This window comes from Limanda limanda, chromosome 6 (genome assembly GCF_963576545.1).
Source record: "Limanda limanda chromosome 6, fLimLim1.1, whole genome shotgun sequence".
Taxonomy (NCBI): domain Eukaryota; kingdom Metazoa; phylum Chordata; class Actinopteri; order Pleuronectiformes; family Pleuronectidae; genus Limanda; species Limanda limanda.
The window spans coordinates 6,888,631-6,902,820 of NC_083641.1; the positions used below are offsets into that span (position 1 = coordinate 6,888,631).

The following is a 14,190-nucleotide window of genomic DNA, read 5'->3' on the forward strand; positions in this document are numbered from 1 at the left end:
TGCTGTGGGCAAGAGTGTGGCAGAGCTAGAGACAGACAGATCGATGGATAGTGGACTTTGAGTCATTATTGCACAGAGGAAAAAATGAATGCACACTCGACATAGCGGAGGAGGAGCAACGACACTGAGAGCAGAGAGCGAGAGCGAGAGAGCAAAAGAGAGAGAGGGGTAAGGAGATGATGACAAGAGGGGGGAGGAGCAAAATGGGGAAGCTATCACCAGGAAGCCTCCTCATGTGCTTCCTGTGTTGGGTTTGGGTGATTTATGACAGCAGCTTCCCTTTTTCCCCTGCATGCACACTCTCCCTCCCGAACCTTCCCCCAGCAAGTCGCAGGGGTGCCGTGAGATGACTGGGAGATACACCCCCCCCCCCTCAGCCACTGCCCGGCTGAGGAGCCAATAACAGCAGATTATGGAGCATCAATGAGGGGGAGGGGGGGGGGACGATGCCGCAATAACGAGAAGCCTGGGATTTGGCTGAGGGATACGACCTCTGGGCCGGGCTCGCTCCAGGTGTACAGGTGCCGGTTACTAGATAGACCCCAGTGGTTCAGGCCATGTGTAATTATTTGCCCTTCTGCCGTTACCCTTTTATTGATCAAAGATAAGCCCCCCCCCCCTTCCACCTTATTGCCTCCACCGTTCATCCTGCCGGGAAATCCAATCAGTTGACTGCACTGACTCACATTAATCACGCATTAATAAAGCTTCTTCCCACATCCATTATTACCAGAGCTCGCTGGAAACTTGTGTACGTTGTGGAGCCATTTGCATAAAGATAAAAGGGATTGCAGGTAACACAACAGAGCAGGCTTTTCATTGGCACTTTACTAGACGTTCCATTAGCCGTATCAAACTGTGGATTACGTTGCTAAGATGAACTGCAGAATGAAGACACACAACACAAACAACACAGTGTCATGCATGTCCGGAGTCTGAGTAAATATTCTTCAAAATAGGCATTTCCGTATGAACTAAAGTGAGCTGTGTCTCCTCCATGTTCAGTATGTGCTACTCCTGGTCTCCTTCCTGCAGACTGGTAAACAATTGACGAGGCTTGATTCTGCATGCAATTGTTGAGAATTTTTAAAGTCATCAACGTCATGTAAATATTTGCCCATTCTGCTGAGACAGTTCTGAAGGGATCGTGGGTCAGTGTGGTCTCCGGCCTGTCCACAGAAGCCCCACAGCCAGGAAGTCAGTCCGGCCATCGAGTGGAGAAACGATTATTTCAGCGGCCATAGGGAAGACGAATTAGTTCTTCCCCTGTGTGGAGTGAAGAGGCGTCGTCGTTATTCTTAATCCTCTCTCTGCTCCATTGGCTCTACTATTCTTTGTCCTCCAGCAAACCCTGCAACCCCCCCACCCCACCCCATCTACACTCTCCCATTCACTGCCCTTTGGCTCCATCCCTCCTCGATTTCTCTCACCTCCTCCCAGGCTTCATTAGCTCTGATTGATCCGTGTTGTCGAGGTTTATGGCACCGCGATGAACTGCATTGTTATTAGTGGCCCTGAACAAACAAAAGGACAAACACAACAAACATATGACTGCAAGGGCATGAATGGACAGAGAATTGTGTCTGAGATACATTCCTGCAATGATTTGTCACCCGTGAGTAGCATAGACTGTGTGTAAAGATGGCCGCCATGGCAACCCCCCAAATGTGAATTCAAAGCATCTCAATCACCATCTAGTGGCTGGTTGCAGTATAGGTCATATATCCCACCTCCGCCATGTGAGTGGATGGGACATGGACCCAACTAAAAAGTCACGGTATACATCAAATACATTTTAGCTGCTTCTTACTTCTTTTCCCAATCGCTACTCCGCAGACTCTGGTGCCAAATGTGCAAGATTGTGGCGTTCGTCTCCAGAATATTTTTGTTAAAATTTCTGGATTGTACAGATGGAGATGCAATGTCCATCTTTATGTACAGTAGAGTCTATGGTTAGGACTGACGAAATGAGAAGTTGTAGTTAAAGCTGCTCTTGCTAATGGTAATATCTTAAATATTTAACTGTTCAACCAAATGCAAATGTTTTACACAAAGAGCAGAGATGTAGGCCAGACTTTAACAAAAGAACTGGGGAATGCATGGAGCGGCAAGGTATGTTTGCAATGGAAAATGTGTAAATTATTAAACATCCATCTGAGCAAGCTGGTGTAGCTTTAACAAATTCATCAGTGTCAATATGTTGGTAAAATAAATAATTTTATATATATTTATAAAAACACTAACAAGGAGCTTCCATACTCCTTATCTATATGGTACCTTTTCAACGGAAGCTTAGCTTTAGGGAATGAGTACATCTTATAGTATTTAAATTATGAATAATGTGAGTGTGAAGATCTATAGCGCAGCACCATGCTTGTTATATGTGAATACATTATTTAGAGACACCGTAGCGTGTTTTTATCTTGTGCAGAGAATGCTCAAGTATCCACAGAGGAGGTCCTATGCAATTCTACTGTATATCTGATGACCACTACACTTTTGTCAAAAACAACTACATTCAGATGTTGCTTTATACTGAAATAAAAGGTCTAAACCGTTTCTCACAGGCTCATTGGAGTAGAGTGTTGAGAGCCAAGGGGGATTATTTTAATACATGGATAGAAAGATGAGGAATCTTCCCAGATGCATTTTTACATGTGTGTTAATACTATAGTCCTTATATAACAAATGTGTTTTTCCTTTTATTGAAGATGAAGATTTCCCTCAAAATGTAAACACTATAAATGAGTATTATGCTATGCAAAGATCACTGTTCGCAATTAGCCATGAATGATCTGGAGCTCTTGTATGTTTAGCAATGAATGAACAGAATGAGACTGGTCTGAGCACCACTATCCATGCACAGTGACACACTGTGGACAGAAGATGTATAGAAGAGAGCAGTGGTTTGACTAAGAATTAGAGCTACTCTTGCATATCCCATATCTGTGACATTTTAGAATTTTTATCAAATACATAAGAGATGTAACAGATGAAACCGTGGATTGGTATTGATTGCTGGTCCTAATCCATCAGAGACAGACAGTCTGAAGCCTAGTGCAGCTGCAGCTCTGATGGATGCATTCAGACTTGTACTTAGCGCTGAACACTTGTGGATGGATTATAATACCTGTTCTGAACATGCTCCCTGTGTGCTCCTTTTCTGCAGGAGCGACAAGAATTAAGTAGTTGATAGAAATGGTGGACAGATTTTCAGCTTAGAAACCTTCCATGACATCAAGAGCGCAATTCAAAATAAACTACAGGTTTAAGTTCTTGTTGATGTCCTTCCAAAGACCACAAGGGGGACTTAAATACCTTTTCTATTTAAACTCTATAGTTATTAGTAATATTTGGAGAATCATTCAAAGACCTGATAGATATAAGTCTTTAGAAGTAAATCCCAATTTATGTACCAAAATAGTCATTGTCCAATGGCCATAGTCATTGTCCAAAGGTCAGCCAAAGGTTTGGCATCCATGCTTTACAAAAGTCTACTCCTCTATTGGTTGTGTGTTGAAGAAGTACTTGATTCTTCTGGGAACTACTGTCATGCTGAGCTCTTATTGAGTGGCAAAGGCTCTTGAGCATTCCTGCAGGCGGGAGGATTGTTGAGATCTCAGGCACCTTCCTGCTTCCAACATATAACTGGAGGGGTTAATAGACAAGTTAGAGAGAGACACCTTCTCTTCCAACAGGGCTGTGTCTCAATACACAGGGAAGCGCTGGCAGACTGTCATTATAACCACTGCAAAGCAGAGATAAGTGTTTGTAACCACAGGCTCGTATTAGAGAATATGAAACGACCCTTTGAGATACCAAAAAAGAATCATAATAATATTAGGTCGCCATAGAAGAAGGATAAAGGACTGTGAAAATATATGACATGTAATACAGTGGTTGTGTAGTTGTATCCACAACTGAGAAAAGGTATAATCCTTCAAATGGAACAATAGGTCAGTGTTGTCATGTGGATTTTGTCGCCAGGTGTCACATTACATCGTACAATTGAATTGAATTCATGCTCTTTACCCACATGCCATGACTGACGTGCCTCCGATGAGAAGTGTGTGTCTGCGTGTGTGCGTGGTGGGCTTTGTGGCTTCCTATTCAGCCTTTGAGTGGTGGGAATACCACGGGAAACAGGGTTTTAATGAGGATATTGAGTGTTTGATGAAAATAATGCGATATTCAGCAGGCGAAGAGGAACTCCCCAAAGACCCTTTATAACATTGTACAAACCGGAAAAACGTCAGTAGCTATATCCCAACCTAAGTGGGAATAGTTAAAAGAACATACATCTATACAACTGTGTTCAATCTCTGTCCACATGAGTGTTTTGGTTCTGTATCAGTTTTAATCCCTCTCCAATACTAACTTGTCTAAAAAATGACAGCTGGAATAACTACTCATCTCCTACGCATGTAAGCATTTTTATTATTGTATAAACAGCTGTGAGCAAAGACAACACGTTCAGCAAAGCTTGTAATTGATTGTCCCTGTTGTGTTCTCTGGAAGTCGAGGTGGAAGCCAGTTGTTTTCTTCCAGAAGGGGGTCAGTTGATAGGAGCCTGACAAATGCAGCCTCGGAATTTTCAAACTAAAAGCTTTACAAATTTTTTAACATCTCTGGAATTCTGGATATCAGGTGATTAAGAGTTTATGTGAACCACAGAGCAACTCAGGAGATGATGTATTATCATAGTAACAACATAGGGGATTCCATTAGTTTTTGATGAAGCCCACTGTTTTTTTGTGTATATTTGGTGGACAATCAATCAACGTCTTACTCCTGCGGTGGAAAATCCCCAAAAACCCTGTTGGCCAAGCTGCTCCTCTGGGTTGTCATTCAGCCTTGACAGCCAAAGCCCTCGTCTGCAGGCTCCTATTGATATGCACACTGCACCCAAAGGCAACAATTCTGTATGCATAGATCCTAAGATCATTACAATCACAACAGCTTGCTGTTTTACTGCATGCCTAAATCTCTGAATTCCACAAACAAGATGAACAGGCTTGTATGATCACAATCAGCAATTGCTTTTTAAGCAAAAGATTGCACAGCTTGTGTTTGCAAAGCTTGGCATTTAACACTTTGCCATTTTTACTCTGAGAAAGATGGATGAGGAATAAGAATGCTCACTGACATGATGACCCAGCAAAATGGCTGCCACCAGTGTACAGTCCCCCCCAACCCTAGTATTGTTTCCATTCACACAAACCCACGGACGCCCACACACAATCATGCACAACCTCAGTCAAGCAGATCTTAAAATATGAAGCTACATAATGAATGCTTTAACGATTTGTGTGTGTTGCCAAGGCACGTCTGTATCACAAATGAAAAAGGAGAAACGCACAAAGGCTTAATTTCTAGTCACAAGGACACTAATTAAAAGATTTTATTAATTTATTTTCTGCCTGCAATAGATTTTTTTCTCTGATTCCCAACTAAGAAAAAGATTCATCAAAATGTTAAAAGTATCACAAGCACTGGGTTGAAACCGAAGTTAAATCCTCAAAAGTCCAGTCTGCGGGATGTAGGGGGATCTATTGGTAGAAATGTAACATATCATTAGGACCTGAAACTAACACTCGATGTTGTTTTGTTACTTTCAAACAGGCACTGAACTCCGTAGTTCCTCCATATATTCATGCTGGAGAACGTGCATGTGTGACCACAAATGTCTGAGTGACACGCGCCACAGTTTCTGCTGACGTTCTCCGCCTGGCCTCCTAGACAAATGACCGTAGAAATCCAGGAATCCGATGTGTGATCACAGTAAGGGAGTCCCCGCTGGATTTACCATGAGCGACTTGGGGGGTTGATGACGATTGTGAACGTGCGACAGATGCAACAATGAAGAAAACTAAAGGCCGATATATGCTTCTCCGTTTTGACTGACACAGACTGACACGGACAGAGGAACCTCTGAGAGCTTTTCGTGTACCTCTCATTTTTCTAACTATCCGTTGGCATTTCACGGAGCCTAGGGACAGCCCTTGGCTGTGATTGGTCCGCTACGGCATTATTTCCGCACAACGTCATTTTCGGAAACTCACATTTTCGGACCTCAAACTTCCTCTTCATTCCCTATCAGAATAATGCCACTTTAAAACCCAAACACAACTACGATTTGAATATGGACAACAACATTGAAGAGCGCCTAGTGGAAGAGGTTCGGAGTGTGTGAGGAAAGCTGGGAGGAGGTAAATAAACAAACCTGGACTTCTTCAGACTTCATGAGGTAGGCTCCTCTAAGCTCATCTTCCGTTGCGCCACCTACTGTTCTGGCGGTGAATTGTTTTCAGCACCCACAGTCTTTTGGAGAACTATAAATCAAAAAGTGTCCGTCGGATCCGTCCGTCCGTAACGGATTCGGAGAAGCATACTGGAGCCTTAATACCTCCAGTGACACACAAATTTGTGTGTTAAAAGAGGTTGTGGAGATAAGAGCTGACGTCCAAGTGTCAAGTAAACCACGTGATCTCCACAGCTGATTTATTACTTCACCTTCACCTATCTGCTGCACCCGGCCGCTCCACCTCTCGCCTGAATAATGTGAAGGATTCAATGTATTGGAAGGATTCTACACACAGGTCATGTCTGAAAAAGGCTTTAGAATCATCCCTTTATATTCAGCCACGCATTTCACATATAAAGAACGCTGCAGAAGATTGTACAGGTCAGACAACAACAGGAACATTAAGGCGAGGGTGGCGTTTGGGTAAAGCATGCAGGAGACATGACATGCCAACTTAATTCCGCTGTGTAAAGCAGCCAAAAGCTCTTGAATCTCATTGTCTTTTCAAGTTGACATGTATGGCTCCTTCATTTTATCCAGAGATATTCGTTTTCTTCCAATTTCTTGACATTTAGCTCAGGTGCTCAGAGGAAAAGGTCGGGCAAATAGGTCGGAAACGAGTGACCTGGATGTTTGTGTTGTCACAAACAGCCCCTTTGGTAAGTTTCCGGAAAATATCTCAACTTCAGGGCATGTCTGAAAACAACTGTTATTATCGAAGCAGAAGGTACTTTTCCACAAAGCCTGCTTTGTGTTTACACTGACACTCTGAATGCTGTGGGCCTTTTGCATTTTAACATTGTGTTTGTTGCCATATGCAACGTCAACACTAGCCGCCACTGAATCCTACATACTAGTCCCTTAAAGGAGAATGCCTCTCACTCTCACTGTCAAATGCTCACTTTGCAATACAACCCTGAACTTGATTGGAGGAGCTGTAAATGTGAATGTAAAGCTGCCAGATCCCTAATTTAACATCTGAGTAATGTCCGATTGAGCCCATGTGTGAACAGAGCCAGTCATTGTCCAGAGAACACACAGCGAGTGAGTGGACATTTTTTAATTCCTTAATTCTTAAACTGATTCTACAAACATTGGGAAAAGAGCTCAGGTTAATCAAGGTGATCAAAACTGGGGCTAAAAATGAAGATATTAATTAATTTGTTTGTATTGAGTGTAGCAAGTTTTAAACATTTAATTGCAGACTACTTTCACCAGTAATTACAAGTATTTTAAACTTGGCAATTAATTGCACTTGAGTGAGAAACGTGTCACATACATATTTAGAGGTCAGGAGCAACATGTAGGGCCAGATTTCCATTTGAACTTAATGCTACACTCCTTATCACCTCATGAATAGTGAAGGGTTAGCAGGTAATTTGCTGCCACCCTCCTGTCTTTACAGTTGATTGACAGAAACTGACACAGAAACCAACACTTTTCCTCTGAGTGCTCCAATTGATGCGGAGAGAAACTGCCATTGTTTACTGTCCCCACAGAACATCTAGTTATCAAAGGAACTTAAGTGCTGCAACGAGTAGTTCTATTCAGAGTGGGCTCACGGTGACGGTGTTGTGTTTGTGTACTAATCAGCTTATCATAAATGCAACGGTAAACATGCATGTCTGTTGACATAAACCAGAGGGCCTGTCACCAGAGGTTGCAACAGTGAATAGAAATAAGAAATTAGTTTACTGTCTAATGCACTGTATGATATTAATAATATCATTAAATATTATCCCTGTACTCTTCATTTATAAATTTGTGCAGTAATCTCCTTCAATAATGCAATTATTGAACTGACAATTCTTATTAAATTGACAGTTTGATTTATTGCATTTAAGCCATTTCATAGGTTTTGACCTACAATAATTTTATTATTATTAAGAAATGCAATAAAAACCCATAACAATGTCAGAAATGTTATATTTAGCATCCACACCTATCAACAACTAACCAAACCCCTGTTTTGTGTTGTTCTTACAATCATTACAGTCACAGAGCCACTAAAACTCACCATCTGGAGTTTGGTGAAACGAGCACGTGTAAGATCTTGGAGATCAGTTCCATTGATTGCACTATATTACCGTAGTTTTCTTATCATGTATGGAAACAGGCTTATCTGTTATAGAGTGGTTTTTAACTGTCTCCGATTGCAATGCTGTCAATCAAACGTGGCCTCTGCAGCTCTTAAGCTGCTGAACCAGTCCGACAATCAGTGCGCATAGTGGGGTGGCTATTCGCCAGCCTATTGTCTGATATGAAAGGGATGAAAACAAGGGAGTTGATTAAACAAACAGGCACAACACCTCTTGGATAAAAGAAAACCCTTAAATACAAAAAGCTTTATTTTTTTAACAAAAGCACGCCTTTAGAAAAAATAAAGCAGACAAGTCTAATCTTGTTGTGTGTCAACTACGTATTGTGGTTGTCAAAAGTGTACCCAATCTGCTGCATGTAAGTGAATACTGCAGCCTTCTCTGTCACTTTCATGGGGAACAATGGAGTTGAAAAATGACTCCCATCCCAATTCACAACCTTTCTCTTCTCGGCATTCAGAACTTCCTGGGCTCATGAACTGATTCGGTTCCTGTCTGGCCCTGGAGAGCTATCTCTTTGGATCTGGAGCGTCGCCTTTTTAATCACTCCAGTTTTGTTGTCCCACTCCATCACCTATATACGAAGCTCGGTCCTGATACTTCATCATTCTTTAGTTGTTGCTCGGAGCCGAATGACGGTGCTGTTCCCAGCTGTGAAGTGCTGATGTATGATAAAAAGCAACACTACAAAGCCTAACATGCTTTTTATAAATTCGAAATCAGTTACATTCTCCTTTTTTTCAATGAACAAATTATTATTATAACAACATATGAATGTCATGTGAGAAGAAGCACACTCTGCAAACATCCTCAGACGTTTGCTTGTCAAACTCTGGCATCCACTGAGAAGAATGCATCTCCCCCAAAACAGTGCCAATAAAAATATTTTTACAGTAAATAATGTCTCACAAGCTGAGCACCAGAAAGATAAACTTAACCTTAAATGAAAACAAAGATCACAAACCAGAAACAACTGTTAAAGTCTGCAGCATGAAGCAAACTGGGAGTGTGGCTGGTAGAGGTCAGCTCGGCCCTTGGTGTCAGGCATCTGTGGAGTAATCACAACTTAATGGAGCGGTTGGGGGGGGGGGGTATGAATGTGAGTGTATGCGTGTGGGGGGGCACCCGATGTCTCTGTGGGCGTAAACATCACCTGGTTGATTCCAGCACAGAGACCTGAGACCTGAGGACAGTATAAAACCACACCGGTGCTGGTGATCAGGCACAAGAGGTGAGAGGACACACCTATCACCTGTGTCTCAGTCAGTTGTTAAGGGAGGAGGAGAAAGACACAGACGGAGACGGGACAAGGCAAAGCTGGAGAAAAGGCCGTTCATGACACTTTGGAAGTGCATCAAATCGATTTTCACTCCATATTGTAGAGGTGAGTTGGGCTGACGGAACTTCAGCTTATTTTTTTCTATTATCTGTCCATTATTGAAGTAATATTGTGATTATATCTTGGCTTGATTTCATTGGTATGCAGGATTGCCTCTGTGACTGATAAGCCATTAAGGATCTTTCCTTAATGTTTTATTTCTACAAATACATGGACTGATTCATTTTATTTTTATATATGATGAATCCTTTTTTGAATTATTTGCTTTGTTAAATGAATGTCTTGTGAAGAAGGAACAGATGAGATGAGATCATTCTTCTTGCTGCTTCTTTTCATTCAAGATTTGGGATTTTGTATTTGCATTTAAATTGTTTTGTTTGGTTGGTGATTGAATTAAACGTATAAAAACATTTTTTTTTAAAGTTGGCTTGTGTCGAATTGAGGAAATATTTTCTACAAACAAAGCACAGAGGCTACCTGGGGATATGTGAAGTAGGTTGAATTAAAGTAATAGGGATCCTCATGGGAGTTCATACAACAATAGCAACACTGTTAACAAACTACAACCAAATTTAAGTTTTCTCCATTTTCATAATTTTTAGATAAAGGAAAACATTATCAGTATCCAATAATAAGAATAATAAGAAAAATAATCAAATAATAATAACAGTTAGTTTCTTGGTATAAATTTGATAAATGTAAGGATAGAACAGTCTAAAACATTTTAACCTGAAACAGCATATTAGTATAGGACTCTGTATGTTGACCACAATGTAAGATCGTAATCACAGTTGAAAATATTTGATACAGCCAATCCATGACATGCAGTAAAGACACATTTAAATGGCCTGTGTAGTGAAACCAGTCTCTTGAAAAATACCTGGAAAATAATTAAAAGAGTAGATATAAGTGATTTTTTTTGTCTGTGCTTGATTTATTACATCCAAACCATTTTAACTCTGGTCAATCTTGAGGTCAGGAATGCTTTGAGTCTGATTGATGAAAGTTAAAAGAAAGAATCCTACATTTAAAGCTGCGTGGTAATGAGCTCCTCACAAGGCTAATGACCATTTGTAACAACGGCTCTTTTGCAGTCCAAAATAATAGTTTAGAATTACTTGTCATACACTTAATTTAAATACCTATGAGCATATTTATTGTTACAGCATGAAAACATGCTGACCTAATGATAAGGTTTCACTTCCAAAATGATAAAAGCCTGCACACACGCTACATTGTGTGATTATCAGATTTCGTTTTGGCAAAATGACTGGATGTGAGCTCTGAGGGCCAAAAACAAAAACACAAAGTCACCCACTGATCGTTTTGCCCTATTTCACACTCTCTAACAAGCACGCCACGATCCAAATGGCTAGTTTCGAGACTTGGCAAGAACAGAGGCCGTACTTATTTGGAAACCTCTGCGCAGCCAATACTGCCGACCATCCATCAAGCTCCAGACTTAGGAGAACCCAGAGCCTGACTAAAGTCAAAGATTACAATCTCTGCGAGTAGATGGACTTTTTTGCCCAAATTGTTTCAATGCAGCGCTAACGTTTGCTGTGTCAAAATCCAGCGAACAAAGGTGATCATTGAGTTTAGACACTTGCTCTGGGAAAAAAATAATTAGCCTTACTTAGAGCTGTTATGTGCTATGCCTCAGTGGAAACTTTGGTTTTCTCATTGACTTCAGGTCTTTTACTTTTCAACCATTGCAGTCAGGATTAAAGATGCAGTCAGAAACAGCAGGTAGGAGTAAATGAGACTGTACATGAACATAGAGAGACCAGAGAGAGTAAAAACGTTGGAGGAGAGCAATACAAACAGTTTGAGAATTAGCTGTTCAATAGAACCTATCATGAGGTTTTAATATTTCATGCTTAAATACCACAAACAATATTTTATTTAATAGCATTTAACAGTATCCGTTGCTTATTATATATAATCATGCTACATATGTAGCAATTATATTATATTCATCCTTGGCACAGTATGGAATGGCATTTCATCTTTCTTTCACCTCCCTTTCAGCGCCTGACCACCAGTGTCACTGTGACATTTTTATTTGATTGCAGTGAATTATAGTATTTATGGATGACTGACAGTTTAAGAAGGTCTGTGAATGCCTGACTGGTTAAATGATAGGTGGTGGCGGATCTCTTTCAAGTATATTGCTAGCTTCATTTTTTAACGCTGAGTTTTATTACTCGCATTTAAGAGATTTCTTTTGTGATGGGTATCTAATTTGTACTCATATGGTTTCTGCATATTTATTCTTCATTATTGTCTTATAGGTCGTGGACTTTGAGAAAATGTTTGAAACCTTGAACAAACGTATCCAGGAAACTCTAGTGGAGCGAAAGAGCCGCAGGAACAGACTAGTGACCAAAGATGGTCGCTGCAACATTGAATATGGAAACATCAAGAACATCAGACACTTTGGCTTCCTGGCTGACTTCTGGATCACGTTTGTGGAAATCCGTTGGCGTTTTGTTCTCTTCTTCTTCATTGCCTCTTTCACCCTCAGCTGGTTCATCTTCGGCCTGCTGTGGTACTGGATTGCCCGCAACAATGGAGACCTGACGTGGCAAAACCCCCCAGCGAACCACATTCCATGTGTTGACAATGTTTTAGGTCTCTGCACAGCGTTCCTCTATTCCCTAGAAACCCAGACAACTATCGGGTATGGTGGACGTGCACTCACCCCTCTCTGTCCCGGTGCTGTGGCACTTCTCATCATCCAGTCCCTCTGTGGAGCCATTATCAACTGCTTCATGTGTGGAATCATCCTGTCCAAAATCTCTTCGCCTAAAAAGAGAGCAAAGACCATCACCTTCAGTGACATGGCTGTTATCGGCCCCAGAAAGGGGGCTCTCTGCCTCTCAATCAGAGTGGCCAACCTGCGCAAGACCCTGATGATAGGAAGCCAGATCTACGGCAAGCTGCTGAGAACGACATACACACCAGACGGGGAGACGATCATCATGGACCAAGTGGACATCAACTTCACGGTGGATGCTGGGAAGGATAACCTCTTCTTCGTATGCCCCCTCACGCTCTACCACATCATTGACAAGAGCAGCCCTTTCTTCGAGATGGCGGTGGACACACTCCACCAAAAAGATTTTGAGCTGGTCGTCTTCCTCGACGGCACAGCTGAGTCCACCAGCTCCTCCTGCCAAGTGCGGACCTCGTTTATTCCTCCGGAGATCATGTGGGGCTATAACTTCTTGCCCATCATTTCCAGAAGCAAGGAGGGAAAGTACAGAGTCGATTTCTCCAACTTCTCTAAAGTGGTGCCCATAGCGACTGCACACTGTGCCTATTGTTTCCACAATATCAAGGGTCATCACCACCACTCCAGAGATGGATTTGACAACTTGGGCTTTGAGGCGATTAATATCGATGACCCCCCAAATGTCACAAAGTTGTAAAATGGTATTGACAATGACCATTGCAAATCTCAAGAGAAAGACTTAAATACTCTGAAACAAACAGGTGCTAAGGGCTAGTAGGGCAACCTAACCCCAGACAGTGCATTGTGTATCATTTAAATGTGACGTAAAGACAACCTACTTATTCATCTTATATGGTTGTGTTTTACAGAGATAAGGAATCTGTCAGAACGGTTATTGTTGAGAATTTGTTTGTAAAACAACGCCTGCCACTGTTTGCCTGACCAAAACCCTGTTTTCTAAAGGGAAACCAAATCATGCAAGATGGTGAAGCTACAGTTCAAGAACAAAGAGAGACAAACGTTTTTTCCAAGTAAACATGTGCTCTTTGACCTTGTACATCTCTTTGACCTTGTACATCTGGTTTACCAAGTATCTAGAGGCAGAAAAAACTAAGAAAATGTTTAATCCTGGATATACATCTAGTACTTGAAAAACCTGTGTCTTGGGGGTCGTACTTATAATACAACGATGATGTAGTTCAATAGTTCATGTAAATGTAGGCTGTCATGCCTAAAGAGACACCTGCACTTGAACCATCAGAGATTGCTTTAACTATTCAGACACAGAGGCACTACCAAGGGGTTGGGGTATGGGGACAGTCTTTTTGAACAGGGTGTGACGTAGTTGTACTTTTTTTGAGTAAAGACACTGGGAGAGAACAAAGCTCTCAGGAAATGTGTAGAGATATGGCTGCAAGCAGCACTGACTGTACTGTAAGAATCAATTTTGTCTTTTTTGTATTTGATACAAGGTGGAGAATAAACAGAGCCCCTCTGATGACATTTGGGAAAAAACTATTGTGTAGCCACGACACACTGACATAAAGGCTTTTTTTGCATTCAAAAAACATGTCTCTGCTGTGTAATTATTATTTGCTGTTTAACTTGACCTTAACTTTATATAAGGCCCTGCGATCAAAAAGGTCAAAGCAACAAAATGACAGGTGCCCACCCCTATCAAGGCTTTCCATCTATAAACAAAGCAAAGTTG

At 41.4% G+C, this 14,190-nt stretch overlaps 1 protein-coding gene across 1 annotated transcript; it reads left to right on the plus strand.

The window, feature by feature from the left end:
- The first annotated feature begins 12,054 nt into the window (after positions 1-12,054).
- kcnj1a.1 (potassium inwardly rectifying channel subfamily J member 1a, tandem duplicate 1) lies at positions 12,055-13,176 on the plus strand. The gene has a single exon (XM_061073711.1). It carries the CDS (start codon positions 12,055-12,057, stop codon positions 13,174-13,176), a length of 1,122 nt encoding a protein of 373 aa, XP_060929694.1.
- The last annotated feature ends 1,014 nt before the right edge of the window (positions 13,177-14,190 follow it).

Coding starts and splice junctions, on each gene's coding strand:
- kcnj1a.1 (XM_061073711.1), top strand. CDS start 12,055: ATGTTTGAAACCTTGAACAAACGTATCCAGGAAACTCTAGTGGAGCGA.